The sequence below is a fragment of the Mytilus edulis genome, chromosome 4 (genome assembly GCF_963676685.1).
Source record: "Mytilus edulis chromosome 4, xbMytEdul2.2, whole genome shotgun sequence".
In the NCBI taxonomy this organism is placed as follows: Eukaryota; Metazoa; Mollusca; class Bivalvia; order Mytilida; family Mytilidae; genus Mytilus; species Mytilus edulis.
The window spans coordinates 86,186,461-86,209,540 of record NC_092347.1 but is presented as its reverse complement, the minus strand read 5'-3'; the positions used below and the strand labels follow the sequence as shown (position 1 = coordinate 86,209,540).

Genomic DNA, 23,080 nt, shown 5'->3' with positions numbered 1-23,080 from the left:
ATTTGAGACTAAATACATGTTGTGGTCAGATGATAAATCTTTAAGGTTGAATTATAAATATAAAAAAATATCGATGGGTATGGGAATGATATAAAAATCGAGAAAAGAAATACCAATCCCGTGGTTTACATTATATTCCGTATATTTTATAAACTCTTCTGAAACACCCTTAACTAACATATTTATTTTTTTCCAGTATTTCACACACAAAAAACCATATTGTTTAGCTGTATCACAAGATTCTCAATAGATGATTGTTACATAAGCTGAATTGCAGCAACTTATTTATTTTTGCTCTCCAAATACTATACAATAACGCACCTTGATGGGTAGAACAAATGGATATATTGATGACTGAAGAGGACAATAGTGTTGATTCTGCTTACTTCCCTTTGATAACCTTGTATCAAATAAATTTTATATTGACTTTGGAATTTATAAATATTTTGATTGGACCATCACTTAAGAAACATGCATTGCGCATCTGTTGCGGTACAATAATTGGTCCTGTACTAGTGCATTTACACCACTGGGTATATAACTCTTCTGGCAGACTGTTTGTCCCCAAGGGTGCCATCGGCCTGGTAGCCATCAGTTCGTATGAATGCAAAAACGTATGTTGTTTTAATAAAAGCTGTTACTAACTTTAGTAAATCATTTAAAATAATTCAATCTATCCTAATATGGGATAGATTGCTTTAACTCTGTGAAGCTGCCGTTTCAGTTATTCGAGTTACCTTTCGTTATACAGTTTCTTTATAATGTAGGTTTGCAATTTTCTGAAAATCAAACACTGCTTCTCGAAAAAGGGTCATGTGGCCTAGCGGACCAATATCGTCTGTGACTGACGTCAATATATCGCCTGCATTGGCGTTCAGAGATTTTTAAAAGAAGAAAAGGCAGACATTTTTCGTCAGAGTAAATTCTGGGTTTTGTATTAATATATTTCTATGTAGTGTATGAAAAATACACCCTCCCACCTCTTGATTTCAAAACGTGTATTTTGACGATATACTACTGCTGCTGTTTTGATTTATTTTGGAATTATTTTTTTTTTCCAGTTTTAAAGAAAAAAATAATTTGTTTTTGACCCTGAGGAAAAAAAATTGTTTGTATGACCCTCAGCTGCCACTATATGTTATGCTAAAATTCAAAGAAAAAAATTGTTTTCGACTTGTTGCCAAAAAAATAGATTGATTTTCGCCGCCCCCCCCCGAAAATCAAATGGTTACTGCCTTAACTAATGGACAAATGTTGAAATATTTTGACACAGAAGCGTTAGATTAATGAACTTTTCATTCTATTAATTTTCAACTAATTTCTTGAAGAACTATTTGAAGAAAATTGGCGGGAAAGCGTCACAACGCCAACAATCTTTCACCATGTTCACATAATGGACTATAATATCCGTTACTGAGCTTCTCAGGGCCAGTATTTTTAAAGTCAATGTCAGTATTGGACAGTAATGATAATGTGCTCTTTTTGTACCGATGATTCTAATTGATCATTCTTGATCCAGGCTAATGTTCAGTATAATTGATCAATCGTGATCCATGCTAAAGTTTTTAATTGATCAATCGTGATCCATTCTAATATTATAACTGATCAACAGTGATCCACGCTAATGTGTTAATTTTCATCATTTGTGACTCATGATCATGCTAATGTTTCATCTTTATTGATGATAAATTAATGTTTGATTAATTTGTGAGCCGTCGCCCGTGGCCTTTATTTTGCCAATCAAAATAATAATTCATTTATATCTCTTTGGTATTTATTCAAGCATGTATCTTAAGTTAGAAGAATGTACCCCATTCATACAAAACTCTGATTGCTTATTTTCATATGAATCGGAGTTTATTCCGACACTTGTCGAAATTAATTTCACCTTTTGATGATGTTCTTCCCATTAACAATTAATATTTCCCCCAGAACTAGAAATTAAAGAAACAACAGACATGTCTTCCTCCGCCTTATTTTTTAGACATATACCTCGACTTAACATACGGGTGTTGCTAAACGGCGGAAACGGAATACGGAACGGAAACGGAAAACGGAACAGAAAGAATTGACATCTTTTCATTTTGGTTATTTTATCTACATGGGATTGTTTTATATAGTATAACACGTGTTAACAAGAAAGAAAAAAAACGGAAAAATAAATTCAAAATACAAGATTTTAAAGCATAAAGTATTGAAATAATAAGCAGGGGATGATGAGACTATGTTTTTGAAATATTTGATAAGGTCATGGCACTCATGAATACGTTGTTCATGCGATTTAGTAAAATAGTCTCTTCGATTTTTCTAATTTAAAAACAAATGTTGGATAAATGTCAATAAGGTAGTAACCAGGGGCGGATCCAGCCATTTTAAAAGGTGGGTTACAACTATATGTCCCCATTCAAATGCATTGATCGTCCACCCCCGGTCGGAATACCCCCCCCCCCCCCCCCCCCCGATTAGTGATGTGGTGTATCTTGTTGCGTTGTTCTGAATTGGTGATTTTCGTTGTATCTTTTCTTATATAATGGAAAGAAAACGTAAAAGAAACCTTATGATCCTAATGGGACAAAAATGTATGAACAGCAACCGATAAGGAAACCCGGGAACTAGAATAAAAACTTGGATACACTTTATATGAATGCAAAAATTGAAAAAATCACTCACTATACAAAGCCTTTCTCACCCAATTACAATACTGAAGTATGCAGTTTCGGGTATTAACGTCAAAAAAGCAAATACATTTCCTCGAATTTAAAATCAATAAATACGAATTGATCTGGAACAAGTGGCGTGAAGTTAGTGGGGCCAAGTTAGTAGACTAAATTGATATAAGTTTTGCACAGTGCTCTTACCAAGTTAGTCGTAGTCATGACCTAGAGTTTTCAAAATTAAATTGTCCACACTGCTTTTATTATCATGCCGCATAATTCTTCTCTCTTTCAAGCAGCCGTGAATTTGATTTCATAATATTAAAAATAGTGTCACTCATTCAGTATGTTGTTTTACTATATAGTTTAGAAAACATTAAAAGATAGGCGAAAGATAGCAAAGGAACATTCAAACTCAAAAGTCGGAAATAAACTGACAAGACCATGACTAAAAAAGACCAAAAAGACCAAAAGACAAACAGACAAACGGACAAACAATAGTACACAAAACACAACATATAAACTAAAGGCTGAGTAACACGAGCCCCACCAAAAACTTAGGGTTATCTCAGTTGCTCCGGGATGGTAAACAGATCCAGCTTCACATGTGCCACCCGTCATCATAGTAATGATTTTATATACATTCACACTAAAGGAATGTTGAAATTTGAAAGTTACTTTTATTGGTAGTTTTTTTTAAAGATTTTGATGCTATGTCAAGACAACTGAAAACGGGGCTTTTTCAAAATATAACATGCCGGTATAAATCCTTATCGATGTTTTTGGTGCAATCATTGATAATAGTGCATCATAGTTGCTACTGTAATATTTACGAAAAGCATTGATGATATCATAATAATCAAGCCGGTTACGCACTATGTTGGTGCATACTATATGTTAGAGTATCTTGCAGATAATGCATGCTTGAGATCTTTTAAAACAAAATGTTACACATTTTTCATCAATTGTGCAAATTAATATGCTTTATCATTTTTATTTAAATACAATTGTATATTGTGTATAATATAACTTTATAATACTCTATGTACTTATAAAAATGTTATTATTATTTTGAGGACTCTGGCAGGAAGATTAGTTTTAACTAATGGGATCATCCTCTTGAAATAAAGATTATTTATTTATTTATTTATTTATTTATTTATTTATTTATTTATTTATTTATTTATTTATTTATTTATTTATTTATTTATTTATTTATTATTTATTTATTTATATTTATTTATTTATTTATTTACAAGATTGATCGTTTATATAAATATACAGTGTTAATTTCCATTATTTAACCCAAGCGTACATTTTAAATAAATAAATTAAAAATTCGATATGTATCATTACTTTCTTTTGTTTACAACTCTGTCTTGTATTTTTCTGGTCATACTATTTCAAATATTCAATTTCATGACTGTATCATGTGTTTCCATAAGTTTACCATAGTACTATCATATGGTTGGGTTAAAAATTAATGGTAAACCCTAGTTTTTAGTGTTTTAATGTCTAATCTTACCGTTTTAATTTATTGACATAACTGCACGACTCGATTCTCAATTATATGTGGTAAGATAATCGTTGCAAAGAATCCTGCTCAAACTTTAGTGAAAGACGGGTTTAACTTTGCATTGTTGCGAGAGTATATATTCTTTGTTGAAGGCAATTGTAGTGACCTGCAATACAAGTACTATTCAATTGAGTTTAGTTATATGTCTTGTGTTTCTGTCTCAGCCCTAGGTTTTCTATATTTTGCATGTGTAGTGCATCATGACATAAGACATTGTTACGTGTACCATGATGAGCTTTCGTGCAAGACTGCTGTGTGTATTTTTTTACATGGAGCATTTGATCAGACTTTGACTTTTGACTCCTGACCTACATGTATGCACGTTGGGTGTGTCATCATGTTGCAGTGTGTTCCTCGGTATATTTCCTTCACCTCAAAATATAATTTTCAATTGACCTTGCTTCTGAATATGTGGCATGTAGATGTATTGTCATAAGATGATGAGTCTATTGGCACGAGAAACTTCATGTGAGCTTGACCTTTGCCCTTAAGGTAAAACTTGTATATTTTGTTTGAATTAAATGGAGAATTAACTGTATGATTGGCACTCGTACCACATCTTCTTAGATATATTAGATATATAGATATATTGTTAGTTTTGTGTACCACGATGACCCTTTCTCAAAATCCGCTTTGTGGGTTTTTTTTTACCAGACTATGACTTTTTGACTCTTGACCTTTGCATATTGGATGTGTCTCTTGGTATGATTACATTGACGTCAAGTCAGGAGTCTCTGGTTTTTGTTAGTCTTGTATGTTTTTAATTGTAAGTTTATTTTATGATTTGGAGTTTGAACTGGTACACATTTTATTAAGGGACATCTGAAGCCCGCCTCTGGGCGAGGGATTTTCTCGCTTTGTTGAAGATATAAAAAAGATGATGTGGTATGATTGCCAATGAGACAACTATCCACAAAAGACCAAAATGACACAGACATTGACAATTATAGGTCACCGTACGGCCTTCAAAAATGAGCAAAGCCCATACCGCATAGTCAGTTATGAGGACCCATTAGTGGCTTTTTACTGCTTTCTGCTCTTTTGACATGGTTACTACGGAAGCCGATAAGGGCCATTCAAAAAAAAAATGTTATGTCGTAATTACGACATAGCATGTCGTAATTTCGACATAACATGTCGTTATTACGACATCGCTATGTCGTAATTTCGACATAACATGTCGTTATAACGACATCGCTATGTCGTAATTTCGACATATCATGTCGTTATAACGACATCGCTATGTCGTAATTTCGACATATCATGTCGTAATAACGACATCACTATATCGTAATAACGACATCGCTATATATAAAAGAATATGTATTATGATTGCCAAGAGACTAAATGACACAGAAATTAACAACTATAGGTCATCCCATTTTCGCTAGCCAAGGGTTACGATCCACTCATCCTAATGCCCCAATAATTAGAAAAGCCCCCCGATTAGTCAGCTATAAAAGAGGGAGGAAAGATACCAAAAGGAGAGTCCCCGAAATGCTGTGTAGCAGACAGTGTTATTAATTAATTATTAGCTCCCTTGGTAAAACTCCAAATTTCATATTTAATGTATTTCATTGCTAAATAATTTACATGAAGCTTAATAAGTATATATTTGTTAATTGCATAGCTTTTGCTATTTGAATTCATTGGTTAAAGAATTTTTATTTATATTGTAAAGTTTAATATTTGCATCGTCGCAAAATCTTTGGTTACCTTCTTTGGATACCTTCAGTGAGAAACTTATATATTTTTAAAATCCAATCCCAGAATTTTAAATTACCTGCCGTGGAAAGGCTGTACAGCCAGACAAGTTTGTAATAAAGAAATACGACGTGGAAATATATGAGGACTGACATTGCATGCCAAGCATTCCATCTCCCTATATAAGCGCAAACTACATGGCTTCTTGTAATAAGATTGAATTGAAGTATTGATAGCTCTATTTCTACTTTCAAACGTTGGGCACGACATTCCTACAACACGACGTTACACTTTAACATGCGGCGTCTAAGAGGGTTTTTGACTTCGTTTAATTTTTGCAAGTTTTATTCGGTTTTTTATATTGTTGGTTGATTCTGGTTCTGTTCGTTTTGTGAAGTCATTTTATCAAAAATTACCTCGAGTTGTGGAAATCGATTTAATAATGTTTACCCTTTAAGTTATTTCAACTAAAAATGCAGTACTGTCGCAAGTAATGTAGGAAGGAAAGATGGGACGGAAGTACATGTATACGGTTTTCCATATTTTTGTTTTATCATAGGATGTTTAACTTTCAAGGTGCATATCATCTGTCATTGTAAAATTTCTATATCTTAATTCAACCAATACAAATATATCTGACACTCTGCAAGTAAATCGAACATTTTTATCCTTGGTTAAATTTGAATAGAATTGTATTTTCCCTGGCACATAAGTTGTCGAAATACACCCCTTCAATTACTTGAACCTTGGCTTGAGAATTATTTCCCAAGTCATCTATAGCGTTTAACTTCTGATATACATTCTAAAATATAGTAATCTACTCCTGGATCGTCCGCGAAAACGGCAAATATAATCCCGGGTATTTATTAATTCGATGAAACGGTTTTCGTTGCCGTTTGGGATTCGTCTTTCAATTACCTCCATTTCATGCACAAGTTTATATTGATGAAAAGTTCCGGCTTCGCTAGTACAGGAATTATTTTCATCACGACCGTTATAACATGAATAGCAGGACAAATCGCGAAGTAAAACATTCCGTGAACTGGTATTAAGTCTTTTAATATTGGTGATTGCACCTTACTGAAGTGACGACTTTAAATGATCTATTTCGGAGTACTTCCGTAACATAAATTTCAAATCGCATTTTACATTTAGAGGACTGTCTTGGTGTCTCCAATTTGTCTTTGCAAAAGTTGGACGAAGTTCATGTAATGGGATGTTTTCCCTATTTCCCAATTCTTTTAAATAAATCGTTAAAAGCTATAAACGATTAATAAAAATTGCAAAATTTAACCTGTGTCGAACCTATGTCCCCGGGCGGAGTCTATAGCAACATGCACTATTCTTTTTTTTTTTCGGCAGCAATCATCAACCTCTTTTTCCAAATTTCATAACACGATATGTTTTAATTATCATGAACATTAATTGAAACTTTAGCACATGTAACGTCGGAAATTAGCGTCTTTAGGATTTTAGACGTTTTCAGACGTTTGGACAAATTGGCTACCGTTTTGTAATGTGTGGAAGCATTTTATTCCTTTAAGACCCAAATATGTAGGTAATAAGAAAAGAATCTTGGCATTTTTTACTCTTCGTGTATCTAACTTTTGTTTTTATCAATTATAAAAAATAGGCGTTAACTGCTTTGAAAAATGAAATATCAACTTGGACAAAATGGCTACCGTTTGAAAAACGACTGTGTAGAGAAGATTTTATTGAATCAGCAATATTTGAACTCACACGAGGCAAATATTTGTACTTTTGTTAGATATTATTATTGTCTTACTCTTTTTATTCATTTTCTGCTATATCTACTTATAAAATTCACTTTCAGTCGTTGAGTTAATGAAAAACGTCGTTGGACATTTTTCTTATTGCAGCTTAATATGCAGCCACCGAGTCAAATGAAATTTGGCAAAATAACGGCTTTAACGGCACAGAGAACCAACACATGTCGTTGCTCCTGCCAAGAATCAAGAAGATCAGAGAATAAGAAATAGGATCACTATACATAAGAGTTAAAACAGTTTTTCATAAATGTAACGTTGGACATCCGTTTTTTTCACATAGCTTTCTTATTTTAATCCTCAAATAAACTAGATATTACTAAGTATATGATCATGTAAAAACATAATTTAAAACATATACTGAATTTGTTACAATATTGTTTCGTGTTTTCTAACATTTTTATTTTTATTTTAAAATTGTTTTGCGGATGAAATTTCGAAGATTCTGTTTTAAATCCTAGGCGTTGTAGGATCATCGTGCCCAACGTTTGAAAGTAGAAATAGAGCAATCAATACTTCAATTCAATCTTATTACAAAGAGCCTTGAAGTTTGCACTTATTTGTAGGGAGATGTATAGCTTGACTTGCCTTGGTAGGAATGAATTTTTTTTATCTTTATTCATCATACTTCATACATACAATTATCATATACACACATAGCAATTCCTTATACACACATTTATATACATTATGATCACATTTTTAAATATCCATTTATTTTGACAGTAATAGACTTTATCTATTTACTTTGATAGTATTTATTCATCATTACTGTTATATACTTTATATATTTCTTTCAAAATATCCATTTATATTTACAGTTATATACTTTATATACATGTATTTACTTTTAAAATATGTCTTTTTTTTCCTTTTTTCTTTTTTCCTTTTTTTTTTTTTTTTTTTTTAATTTTTTTCAATTTGATCCAACAAAATACTATCTCTTATCAAATAAGACTTAATGATTCGTATTCGATTCTGTAAACAGTGATTTTAGTCAAAACGGTTATGCAAGATGAATAAAATAAAACAATATATGCGGATGGAGTTCCAATTCCTTCACATATTCAAAATTTTTAAATCAGTCGCATAAGTTATTAACCAAAGACTTATCTTTTCAAATTGAACAAAAACTAGTATTTCTGTATGCTAAAAAATAAAATTATTTACAACAATATTCATTTCAGCAAAGTAAACAGTTCATTGTCAAATGCAAATCTGGCCATTAACTCAACTTTTTCGTCCGTATCGTCTGGACGAAATTCATAGTCTCTCACATCACCAAAGTCTTGTTCTACATTTTTCTTAAATGTATGGTAATCATCATCAATTGAACACACTTCTATTGTATTGTCAAGTTCCCTATCATACCGTATAATTTTACCGGTTCCTTTCAATTTTGCTATTAGTTTATCTGGCAATAATCTACTTTTCTTGATCACAACTTTAGAAATAACGTCATCAATTCCAACTAATATATCGTCATCATCAGATTCATCATCTTTTTGTGTTGGCAATTTTCTTTCATTTCTACTTTGTTTTACATTTTCCAATAAATTTTGATCGACATTGTCTATTGATCCTTTCCTTTTTGTAGTTTTCTTACTTTTCTTAGGTGAATTCTTATGTAAATGTTTATCTGAAAACATTGTGCCGTTTTCCGGTAATTCATGCGCAATATTGTCCATTACGGTTGCAGTTTCGGCGCTCCGTACATTTTCATTTTCGAGTTCCATCAATTGATCACATTGAATAATTTCAGTAGCTTGACTTTCGTTTGTTGTTATATTTTCATTATCTTTGGTAACTTTCTGTATGAAATTCAACATTCTAATGTTATTCCTGCGTTCCATAGATTGAGATTTACGTTTATTGTTTTTATCCTCACTTTGTCCAAACATTATAGAAATCCTCGCTTTATTTTCATCGCCATGTATTGTAAATGTTATTTTACTAAACAAACTACCAGTGGCGTAGCTAGGTCATATTCAAGTGTACGCCCGAACCTCGGTCAGGGCCTAAAGGCCGTATTGGATCCAGGCCAATGAACCAGCTGGTAGTAAATGAGCGGGTGCTACGCCTTTGGAAGTTTTAAAGTTATTGGGAATGACATACCATTCCTGTTATTGAAAACTCATATCAATAACAACATTCTTTAGATTCACAATGGTTATTTTTTATGTTTAATCTATTCATTGTTTATTTAGAATCGTAAATGAACATGAAATGATTAATTTTCTGAGTTGTTCAGGTGCAATATTAAAATGTGTAGATAGAAACCCTGGTTCTCGCCTGAAATTTCTCCCCGCGAAAAGTTTACTCATTTATTAGTCCATTACATGATTTAAACAAATCAAATATTTTCATTTAATTTCTGCACAAGTTTCATGACAAAATATGGAGGTTTATAAATTTATCATGTAAATTAACTCGACATCATAATTACCAGGATGGAAATATTCTTGCTCTATACGCGTTTTCCTCCAAGAAAGTTTCATTAACTTTGACCACGGTTTTACAAATAATTTATATGCACCAAGTTTTAACCTCAGAATGTAAATATTTCAAGAAAATCCTTTTAAACATTCATAAATTACGGGAAAATTCATCATATATGATTTCGTCATGATGCGCTGGATACTCTTTTGACCATTAACAGTTTTTGTCCAGCTATCGTAAAATCATACTATAGTTTGACAAAGTTATTGATATATTAAAACTTTAACCACATACTGAACCTACATCTATACATTTATAATGAAAAATAAATGCAAATCACATTTCAAATCTAAGTACATAAGGAATTGCTTTAAAAAAGGAAAGCGAGTATAGAAATCACGGTAGATTTAGACTTTGACAGAAAATGAACAAATATATAAATATGACACCAATTTTGTCATTTTTATTCGAAATTACAAGCAATTGAAGAAAATCTTAGACGGTTGATGTACTGTTAACCCATTCTTTTAATAATATCTAGATGAAAATATTTTGTTTTACCAAATTCAAGTGTACGCCCGGGCGTTTTGACGTAAACGTAGCTACGCGCATGACTACATGCATTGTCTATCGATTTTACTAAATAAGCAGGTAATTTATCCATGTTTACTGTAATACAACTAGTTCAGGTTAATATCTAGGTCGACAGCACATATCTTTAAAAAGTGTCTTTGTGAAAATGGACAAGCGAATTATTAAACAATGTAGCAACACTTACTTTAAACTAGTAAGTTCCTCCGCAAATACATGGGAAAGAATACTGGTAATCCAAGTTTTCACCATATATTTAGAAAAGTTTTCATTGACAAAATTAACGTCCTTGCCACTCAAAGGTGCGTTCGACTTTCCTATTCCTAACATACACGGTCGATGTAATTGCATGGGATCTATAAAATATATAAGTTTCTCACTGAATCTATTCAAAGAAGGTAACCAAAGATTTTGCGACGATGCAAATATTAAACTTTACAATATAAATAAATATCTTTAACCAATGAATTCAAATAGCAAAGTCTATGCAATTAACAAATATGTACTTATTAAGCTTCATGTAAATTATTTAACAATGAAATACATTAAATATGAAATTTGGATTTTACCAAGGGAGCTAATAATTAATTAATAACACTGTCTGCCACACAGCATTTCGGGGGCTCTCCCTCTGGTATCTTTCCTCCCTCTTTTATAGATGACTATGTGGGGCTTTTCTAATTATTGGGGGCATTATGATGACCTATAGTTGTTAATTTCTGTGTCATTTAGTCTCTTGGCAATCATAAGACATATTTTTTTATATATAGCGATGTCGTTATTACGACATGATATGTCGAAATTACGACATAGCGATGTCGTTTAACGACATGATATGTCGAAATTACGACATAGCGATGTCGTTATAACGACATGTTATGTCGAAATAACGACATAGCGATGTCGTAATAACGACATGTTATGTCGAAATTACGACATGCTATGTCGTAATTACGACATAAATTTTTTTTTTGAATGGCCCTTATCGGCTTCCGTAGGTTACTGTCTCTTTTACACATTCCACATTTCCATTCTCAATTTTTAAGAATGTTTGGTTCGGATGAAACTAACTCCTTTAATTTCCGTGAATATCAAGTAAGAAAATTTACTGATTCAGTAGCATCGTGTGCTGCAAGTTGTGATAGATAATGCAAAATGTTTCAATCATTTTACCTTAGATTTCATTTCATGGACATGTAGGTATGGATAGTCTGCTTTTACATCATAAAAATTCACACAGAAGGTATACGCATATCAATAAACTGAACTCAATGCTGAGAACATATAAAGTACACTTAGACAGAGAGCTCAATCTAGTGAAACACTTTGTTAAGTTGGTCACATTTAACTTGAAATCTCACTGGCTGTTACCAAACTGCACCGAGATCCTGAAAAAAAAATGACCTGCTTGTGAAAAAAAATTAGTAAACTTTCACATATAGATTCGCGTAATTTTGACCGTTTTGTGACCATAAGCATTGTGAATAAGTTTCAAAACATTTGGTTGAGACAAATTAAAGTTCAAAAACGGAAACAATAGATTTAGCAATTTTCCTAACTCAAGGCTCCGGGTTGACATTTGTATCATTGGTACTCGTACCACAACTTTTTACATCTAAAAACTCATGAACAGTGACGCCATCGGGACCCAATATCGAACTTAATAGATCTGTTTTATGGGGTAATGTGAATCGCGTATAAGGTTCCTAACATTTGATTGAGTCAGACTTATTTAAGAGAAAGGAAACGAAAGAGTCAGCACTTCTTATGTTTTTAAAGGGACATGATAACCCTTAAACCGTAAAAGTGACACTTAAAAATTTTGATTTTGTGTTGAGGTGGGGATCCCGCTTACATGTTCAACCCCGCCTTATTCGGTATGTATGTGCCTGGTAAGTCAGGAGCCTGTAATTCAATGAATGTCGTTTTTTATTTGTTACATACTTTTTTTCGTTCATTTTTTGTACATAAATTTGTTCGTTTATTTTCTCGTTTGAATATTGTTTTACAATGTCATTTCAGTGCCTTTTATTGCTGACTATATGCGGTATTGACTTTGCTCATTGTTGAAAGCTGTATATGACCTATAGTTGTTAGTGTTTGTGTCATCTGGTCTTTTGTGGAGAGTTCTCATTGGCACTCATGCCACATAAGGGGAGGGTTGGGATCCCGCTAACATGTTTAACCCCGCCTTATTTTATATGCACGTGCCTATTTTGTTTTTCGTTTATTTTTTGTACATAAATTAGACCGTTTGTTTTCTCGTTTGAATTGTTTTACATTGTCATGTCGGGACCTTTAATAGCTGACTTTGCGGTATGAACCTTGCTCATTGTTGAAGACCGTGTGGTGACCTAGGCTACATTGTATAATTGTTAATTTCTGTGTCATTTAGTCTCTTGTGGAGAGTTCTAATTGGCACTCATGCACCAGCTTCTTTTATATAGTGTGTATAAGTTTTGTAGTATTTGTTTGAGGCAAACTAAAGTTAGGAGAGCGGAACCCGTTTTTATGGGACGTTCGGGACAGACGGACTAGTGTAACTCTTTATGCCCCTAAATCATGGCGCCAACACAGAAGTTCTGACTATTCTGCTGGTGATACACATCTCACTAGCACTGTCATTAACACATGTACACATAGTTTTATTATAAAAATAATTAATCTTAATTTTGATTTCTTTCTTTTTGGCCGAATGATTATATACATGCCCTTCACAATGACTGAATGAGTATCAAATTTGACAAATTTATTGTACATAATTATACATTTTTTTATATTTTATAACTTTTTTTCCAACTAATTATTTAGCTTACCAACTTATTAATCATCACTTTCCTTTATATGTCTTTTAACATTCTGTTTTGAACAAAAAGATTTGTTACATATACTTCACATCTATTTCTGACTAATCTGACATTATTAAAAAGCCATTAAACAAAATTCAGTCGAACTTGATAATAAATGTGCAATTAAATATATATGCAAGTCGTCAACTGGTCAAGTGGGTAGATGCATATATCGTTAGCCATATAAACAACATGTTCTAATTGGGTGGTTTTAAAACTTCTAGCAAAGACGGATCCAAGGGGGGGGGGGGGGGGGGGGGGGGGGCTGCCTTGTCCTTTTCGTGGGAAAATTTTGTTTGATTATATAGGGAATCATTGAAGCATGACTGGAGCGGGCCTCCCTTAAGAAAAGTTCTGGATCCGCCACTGTCTAGACATATTTACGTAAGTAAGGGATGAGTAAAGGAAAAAAAAATAAAACAAAACGACTTAATTAAATAAAAGGATGTTCGATGTACTGTATACTTCGGTTTGTTTTAAAAATCTATACGATGCTTTATTTTTATCTAGTTTCCTTATCAAAATAATTAAAATGAGAAGATAAATACCTTATAGCTTCCTTTACCGTCGATGCTAAAATGTTTAATGTTATAAAATAATTTTAGCGTCTTTGACCTACTTTACCTTTTTATTCGGAGACTTGCGGTTTTCTTCTGTTATGTTCAACGGGAACATTAGAATGATCTAGAATAGAACCCAGATGGAACCAAGAAGTTGGGTTGCCTTAACCAAACAACCCGGATGTTGAACCAGTTACCATGGTTTCGAACCAAAGAACCAAGGTTCAGAACCAAAAAACCCAGACGGAACCAAGGTTTAGGACCAGAGTGCCCGGATATAACCTAATTGCATTCGGAATTCTCATGACTTTTTATACCTTCAATGTATTTTCCAAATCATTTATTTATTTAGTATATTTATATATAATTTATTTATTTATTTATTTATTTATACTTAGCGGACTTTTCTCTTCATTTGGCGTCTGTCGTCCGTTTTCGTTTGTTTTTTTTTTTTGTTTTTTTTTTTAACTTTTCCAAATATCTTCTCTGAAACTACTGGGTCAATTGTTACCGAACTCATGTATTTTAGGAAGTCGTTCGACAGTTTTGGTTAAATTTTGCAACATTTATCATTGGTGTATCTAGTTTCAAAAGTGTCATGGATAACCAGGTTCCATCCAGCCAAGATAGCAGGCATGGCTAAAGTCAAACATAGGAATACAATGCAAGTGCTTTCTTGTGAAAAACTTGTATAGAAGGTTGAGCTCTACCTAATGTCATTCACGTCAATAAGATCAAGTGATTTCTTAAATGAGCCATCGCCTTTAGAAAGCTTAAAGTAAACCACTAATTCATCTCCCCGTTGCTTTCTTTTTTAAATTCCTCAATTTCAAGCAGACACAACCCTTTTGTTTTACGTTCAAATAAAGTGACAATCATTGAATGTCAAAGCAACACTTCATGGTGTCTTCAACTGAAAAAATCAACATACCTTTAATGACATAGAAGAAAGAACTGGTTTTTGGAAGTTGGAAGAATGTACCAAAACAGTTAATCAGATCTGACAAACAGGCAAAATGTACCCTCTTCATAAAATTTGTTGCAGTTTTTTTTTTAATATTCAAAATTATAAGTCAAAAAGTGTTCTACAATGATCACCAGTCATTGAATTTTTATTTGATATTTATACCAACAATACCTAAATATTTTACATATTTGAAAGTTACACTCATGCGTAGGAACTATTTTGTGTTAGATATTTACTACTTTCTGGTATGCCGGGGCGAATTAGTGGTGTTACTTACACCTTTATATGACGAATGTACCACTTTCCATTTTCGCCTATTGTATTGAAATATATATAACAAAAATAGGTAGCAAAAATTACCATCAAGACACGATCATAAGGAGGTCAAAATGCCTGGCGAAATCGTTAGTCGACTCGTTATTGGAGACTCGCTTTTGATGATTTTAGCAATTTCTTATAAGATCTACATACAAGTCGAAATTTCTGTTATAGTAATAAAATTGAGAATGGAAATGGGGAATGTGTCAAAGCGACAACAACCCGACCATAGAACAGACAACAGTCCATGGGTCTTCAATGTAGCGAGAAACTCCCGCATCCGAAGGCGGTCTTCAGCTGGCCCCTAAGCAAATATGCATACTAGTTCAGTGATAATGGACGTCATACTAATCTCCGAATTATACACAAGAAACTAAAATAAAAAATCATACTAGACTAACAAAGGCCAGAGACTCCTGACTTGAAAAGTACACATTAAAAGTAAATTATTCAATGATTGCCCTTATAAATGACGACTTTAAGTTTTTTCCCCTCTAGTGGTTTTGGTAAAAACTAAAGAAGGTAGAGAAAGTTTTGTCATGAACTATTCAAGCCTATAATGTTTAAGACGGTTCCCATTGTTTAAGATGCACAGTGGCGGATCCAGGGGGGGGGGGGGGGTTCCGGGGGTGCGCACCCCCCCTTTATTTTTGCCGATCAATGCATTTGTATCGGGACATATGTTTTGCACCCCCCCCCCCCTTTTGCCCTGGGTGCCCTGGGTTAGCACCCCCCCCTTTCGAAAATTCCTGCATCCGCCCCTGATGCATATGCATATAGACCAAGATGAACTGCACGTGCTCTTTAGAGCCTCTTGCTTTTTTTAAAAGCTGTTATGTATTTTCAAAACTGTTTGCTTTTTTCTTTGATACCTTGCTCCTATTCTAATGTCAACATAATTGTTGCGTGATTTCGTTACTGTTTCTCGTATTTCTTTCCAGTTACCCCCTTAAATTCCGTCAAAATTATTTTTTTTTTTCCGTTTCCGTTCCGTTTTCCGTTTCCGCCGTTTAGCAACACCCCTTAACATACACGGTCATATCAGGACCATAATCTTTGACAAACGAGACTATCTATATTTGGAAATTATAAATTTCCTCCCCCGTAGTAGCAATATACCAACTCCACCGGCATATGGGATATACATTTTCCAACTTATTCGATATTCAAACGCATACAGAAACTACTCAGACTTTGTTAAACGACACCAGTGTCTGCGACAAAGGTAGATGCACCAGAAGTATGTCAAGGAAATTTCTCGTCCTTTTAAAAAAAAAAAAGGATCATTGGAAGGTACCAAGAAATTGTTAATAACGTGTTATATCATTCTTTTATTTATAAAGAAAAAAAAGAAGATGTGGTATGATAGCCAATGAGACACAGAACTCTCCACAAGAGACCAAAATGACACAGAAATTAACATTGGTCTTTATGAATATTACTTTTACTGTTTATTTTTTGTGGTACCCATTGCATTGGCCCTGTGCTTATACATTTCATCATTGTGTTATTGTTCTATGATAAAAGAGGGGGAAAGATACCAGAGGAACAGTCAAACTCTTTTAAAATCGAATAAATTGACAACGTCATGGCTAAAAATGAAAATGACAAACAGGCAAATAATAGTCCTCAAGAAACAACCTAGAAACGGAAGACTGAGCAACACGAATCCCACCAAAAACTGAGGGTGATCTCAGGTGCTCCGGAAGGGTAAGCAGATCCTGCTCCACATGTGGCCCCTATAACATTATTACCCCCTATTACATCTAAAAATAGAGTAAACAGTATTAACAGTCGTGTTGCTCAAGTTATTACAAATCCGGTAAATAGTCTAATTAGGTAGGTCACATTCATGAAAAGGGAAGGGGATTGTAGTTACGAAAGAAGAAACATGTCCGATATCATCTGTGAAACGGTTATTCCATAACGGTCAACCAACTCGTTATGGCGTCCGTAACATTTACGAAGGGATGATTTTAACTTCACCATTTGAAACTCTTCGTTTAATAGTTTCCTTGTGAGCAGCAACCCTCTATCAAGGAAATCATAATCATGATAGGAAATACAAGCACGGGAATAACATATCAATTGGGAGATACATACTCCGTATGCAGGCAATGCTGGTATGTTGTTACATAGAAATGGAAAGTTCACAGTTGATAAAATTTGCATTATTGTCTTTTATTTTTTGCTAATATACTTTGTTTATAATGATATGCCTTTTTGTGTTTCTTTTTAACATATGACGTGGCTCTGTACCTAAGCATCCCGTCCGTGTGTTATTGTTCCAAGATAAATTTTGTATTCTTGTCTTTCTTATTTTGCTAGTATGCATCCCGTCATTGTGTTCTTGTGCCATATAAACTTTTGCTTACATATTTGTTGGTTTTTAAAGGGGTTAAGAAAATAACACAATGTTGTCTGCTGTACCCTATTTTTGATATTTTTACCTATTATGTCTGTTTGGTTTGTTCACGCATCGTTGTCAATATAACGGAATTTTAAAATGCTGTACTAAGTCAGGAATATGACAGTTATTGTCCATTCGTTTGATTTTTTTGACCTTTTGATTTTGCCATTTTACAAGGGATTTTCCGTTTTTAATTTTTCTCCAAGTTAAGTGTTTTAGTGATTTTGATTTTTGGGTATACTTTTCGTTCCCTTTTCGTTTTGTTAGCACTTTAATGTTTGTATTTTGAAATTTGAAATTTGTTTGGTTCAATTACCTCACTGAAAAGTGAAAAGACATTAGTTGTCGAAATGCGCATCTGGTGAAGTAACATTGTATTTCGTTCTATGTTGAAGACATCCCCCGCCTCTCAAAATAAACAGCACCTGTCAGTTCTTCTTTAAATAATCAGACGTTTTGATATCAGACGTTTGTCTTTTAAACTGTGTAGATATAGTGAAAATTGTATTTTTGAGTAAGATAAAGATGTAAGAGAAATCAATAATTTTCGACGTTGGCAGGTGCATTTTTTTGTGAAGAATAATGATGTAATACAATATATGTATGTGACGTAAGCACAAAAATATATTACGAAAGCACAATCCGAGTCACGTAATCTGTGTTTTGGGTTTTTTTTTTAGGTTTCAAATTGTATCTTTATTCTCTATCTATCTTTTGCATGCACTATAATCAGTCAACTTTCTCAAAGAGTTACTTATAGGATCTTATTAAGCAGGGTAACATTTTACGAATTTACATATTGAAAAACAAAACTATCCCTTTTACACCTCATCCGTTTAACAACATTATAAATAATGATAGTTTTATGTTTTATGAAATGATACAAGTAAAACATAGGATATATCTGATCTCGGGGAAATTGACAAAAAGGTAGTATAATATATCATTACTATATCTTCATTAATAATTTCAAATCCATTCAATGGCATTTTTCAAAAACAATCAGTACAGAATGGAAATGATGAATGCTAAATAAATAGATATTCTCTGTATATTGCACAACATTTTAATTGAGTACAACTGATATTGAGTTACATGTGTTTACAGCTTATATATGTTAGTGTGTAATTCGTGATTTGCACGTCTGGAAGTTGAATTATTTACTTGTTTTATACCTATTTCATGATTTGATTTTGGTCGTACTATCTCAAACTACTTTCAATATGCATTAAACAAAGATAAATGTAATTTATTAGTCCACATTCGTTTTTTATCTTTGCGCACATTTGAAAATATATTGTGATTTTGTAATATGCTTTTTTACAATCATGGTTTACCTCAATGAGACAGCAACATGACAACATAATGTGTGTCTCAAGAGTTATTTAGAATACGTATCGCTATGTATTCAATTTCTAATTAGCAGATGGCAGAACCAGTTACAGCCCAACCACAACCAATTGAGGGAACGCTGTTAGTGTCACCTGTTCAAGGTCATCGTAACTGGACTACTGGACTGTTTGACTGTTTTTCTGACTGCAAGACATGTCAGTATCTTCTTTAGTAAAATCATTGGGAACAAAGTACCTATTACACTTAGAACATCAGAAATTTTCAAGATTTATCAATTATATACTAGTGTCTGAATGTTATCTAAATTTTCAATTCTTAAAGTTTTGACATTATTACATTGTGTTAATTTATTAAACGGAACTGTGATCATCAAATTTTTTTAATCCGAGAGTTTTTGAATTGGTTCTTGACAATTTCATTATTCCTCTTAAATTTTTTTGAAGGTGTGATATCTTACTTATGTCTCCCATGTATGGTGTGCAATATTGCTGTAAGACTCGGCGATGGTGCCTGTATGCCATATGTTGTTCCTGGTTCTACTATTACAATGAGAACAAGGCTCAGAACGCTTGGAGGTATCCAGGTAGGATTTCGATTAATATTTTTTATAAGGCTATCTCCATTTTGTCATGTAGTACTGATAATTCATTTATTTTCGTGGGTACCAATTTTCGTTGTTTGAGGAAAAAATGCATATATGTGGGTATTTAACTGACAAACAATTCCTTAGAAAAACTTGTATTTCGTTGAATATTTGAATTCTTGGTTCTGCTGTACCTACGAAATTCACGAAAATTGGTATCGAACGAATATCAATAAATCCACAGCATATTCTTTTCGGGTAAAAGGATATATGGCGTATACAACAAAGTATCTCAAAGACATCTCAAGGGCATTACATTCCATTACAACATACCAATGTAAAATGAGATGATATTATATTATTGCCAACAAGACCAAACAAAGAACAAAGATGTGAAAAATTACACGTCACCATACGGGCATTCAACAGTTAACAAACCCCGTACTATAATAAACTATAAAAGACACAGGTATACTTGTATATGACAAAATGTGAATCAATTGAGAAGAGAAAACTAGCAATCTGATTATTACACTCGACGGCAAACAAATAGAATAGACATCAACCAACGAAAAATACTAAATTACAGATTCATTGTTTTAAACAGGCACATAAAGATTGTGGCAGAGTGAAAGGATTTGTCTCATCATTTTGGTACTTGCAAAAAAACAAAATAACAAAAGGCAAAATGTAACGAACTAGAAGCACTTGCAAACGTTTAATAAAGCTAGGTCTAAAAGAAAACGACAATATTTCAATCTGAGGTTAATAAAAAAAAATCTCCCATCGACGCCAAATTTTTTAATCAACAACAAGCGTATCGGAAATAACAAATATCACATATTTGCATTGCGCAATAGGAAAAGGTATATACGTACAAGTACATTTACTTTAGACAGCTTCCGTGGTTGATTTTGGCGATATAAGTCAAGTGTTAAAATTCAGTGGTTTTATTTGTCATCATTACAAACTTGTGTCGGAGAAGTGATCAATACCAAGGCCAATTAGGAAAGCATACAAAACATTATTCGAAAACACATATACTGAAATAAAAAAAATGAAAAAATTAAAAAGTGATCGAAGATGATGTTTTACAAAATATAAAGGTTTGTAGGAAGAAATAATCATGAACAGGTTCTTCTAACGTTTATACACTGGTAAAATGTACCGAATTCATAAAATGGAAAAGAGAGAATATTATTGAAGCGAAGACAAACGAGCACACAATACATTTACTTTATATTTATAATAAATGAAATAATTCATTATTTTTTTCTACGAAATAACTAATGATAAAAATAACTATTGGTAAAGCATATTTTATACATATGTATTAATGTGTGACATTTGCAATATGGTGATAGCCTGGTTTTAGTTAGAGAAAAGAACCCATAAATAAACTAATAGTATGAGGCATGCAAGGAATTTGTGGTTTTTAATATTCAATTATTTTGGCCTCATTGAGGAAACATTAACTTTCGAAATGCGCATCTGTTGTAGTAAAATTGACACCGTTATAATGTAATTGGGGTATTTAAAATGTAACAAAGTTCTAACTAATAAAAATGTTGAGCAATTTCTGATTTTTTTCAGGGTTCAATATGCAATGACTGTCTTGTGATGTCATTTTGTGAACCATGTGCTATTTGTCAGATGTCGAGAGAGCTCAACAACATGGGCATTAAATAACAGACAAAACGTTGTAAATCCATGGACATTAACACCCGTGGTTTTAGTAAAACATATCTGTATTTAAAATAGTTCTTCTTACTTTCAAACATTTGATTTGGCAACAGTTTCATTTCGTAAACATAAATGGGTTTGGAATTTTCTTGACCAATTAAATACTGTATTTAATGTTTATATTCGCCTATTTTGAAAGGGATATTGTTTTGAAAATATGTGTTATAGGCGTCTGGAGAAACGACCTAAGTCATATTATAGGCGTCAAGATAAGCGACGGAAGTCATTATAAACATTCAAAGATTCGACCAAAGTCGTATCATAACTTTCCGGAGTAGCAACCAGTCTTCTTATATAGGGGAACGGAGAAGCTGCCAAAGTCATAGTATAGTTCCTTCATATACTATAATTACTTTTTAGTTACCTCGAATGAATAGTTTCCTATTTTACATGTCGGGACCTCTTATAGCCGACTATACGGTTCGTGTTTTACTCATTGTTGAATAAAATTGAGAATGGAAATGGGGAATGTGTCAAAGAAACAACAACCCGACCAAAGAGCGGGAAAATCCATCCCCCAGATGATGTTTCAGCTGGTCCCTTAACAAAAATATGTACTAGTTCAGTGATAATGGACGTCCTACTAAACTCCGAAATATATAAAAGAAAAGAAAATTAAAACTCATACAAGACTAACAAAGACCAGAGGCTCCTGAATTGGGACAGGCGCAAAAATGCGGCGGTGTTAAACATGTTTTGAGATTTCAACCCTCCTCAATACCTCTAGCCAATGTAGAAAAAACAAACTCACAGCAATTTTTGTCACTGGACTGGCTGTATGGTGACCTGCCGTTATCCACTTCTTTTGAACTCCGGTGGATAGTTTACCATTATACTACATCTCCTTGCTTTTATAAAAATTCTCTGCTATCCTCTTGGGTGTTCAGTAAACAATACACGAACATAAACTTTTTTTCTAATAATTAGAGATCTGTCTTGTACAGATGTGGTATGATTGTTAATGATCATGTCTCGGGACAATCAACCAACAGAGTCCAAATGAAGGGAATCTCAGTTCTATAGGTCACTGTTCCTGAGACTTGAGCGCTTGGTTCAAACTTCAAAAATCGTATAAATTTTTCAAGAAGCGATATTTCATAACAGTTTTTAAAAAACTATGACCTGACTAGTTCTTTCTACAAATAAGTCATCATCAATTATAAGAGCTAGACTATCATGCGATAAACGATGAACATTTGAGTGTTGATGGTTTATGTAGGAGTGTTAATCTTAACATTTAAGTCATCTATCAACGTAGTCTCGCCGTTAACGGGAAATGTGTTCATCCCATTTTCTTTGTCAGGTAATTGTCAACCGAATGAGTATAATTATATGGGATGATGTATTCTAATCTTAAATAATATCTTAACTTAACCTATAGAACGACTCTTCTAGATTCAGTCATATTTAAATCTGGGACAAAAGATGTTTTAAGTCAATATTTATTTTTCACAGTGTCTTTTACGTCTATTATTTTTTTCCTTTAAAATACAAAACACAAGTTATGAGTTTCAGCATTTTCATGTTACTTATATCACACGTATGT

The 23,080-nt window shown here is 33.0% G+C and overlaps 1 protein-coding gene across 6 annotated transcripts; it reads left to right on the top strand.

Moving 5' to 3' along the window:
• The first annotated feature begins 323 nt into the window (after positions 1 to 323).
• Positions 324 to 21,652, top strand: LOC139520860 (cornifelin homolog B-like). 6 transcript variants are annotated; one of them, XM_071313864.1, is made up of 4 exons: positions 324 to 614; positions 19,282 to 19,402; positions 19,652 to 19,791; positions 21,385 to 21,652. In XM_071313864.1, the coding sequence occupies exons 1-4, from the start codon at positions 339 to 341 to the stop codon at positions 21,478 to 21,480; spliced, it is 633 nt and encodes a 210-aa protein (XP_071169965.1). In that variant the 5' UTR covers positions 324 to 338; the 3' UTR covers positions 21,481 to 21,652. The 6 variants fall into 6 exon arrangements, with proteins under 6 accessions (XP_071169965.1, XP_071169968.1, XP_071169970.1 ...); XM_071313867.1 differs by lacking the exon at positions 324 to 614 and adding an exon at positions 798 to 918 and having other exon boundaries at positions 19,279 to 19,402; XM_071313869.1 differs by lacking the exon at positions 324 to 614 and adding an exon at positions 805 to 918.
• Positions 21,653 to 23,080: the final 1,428 nt, after the last annotated feature.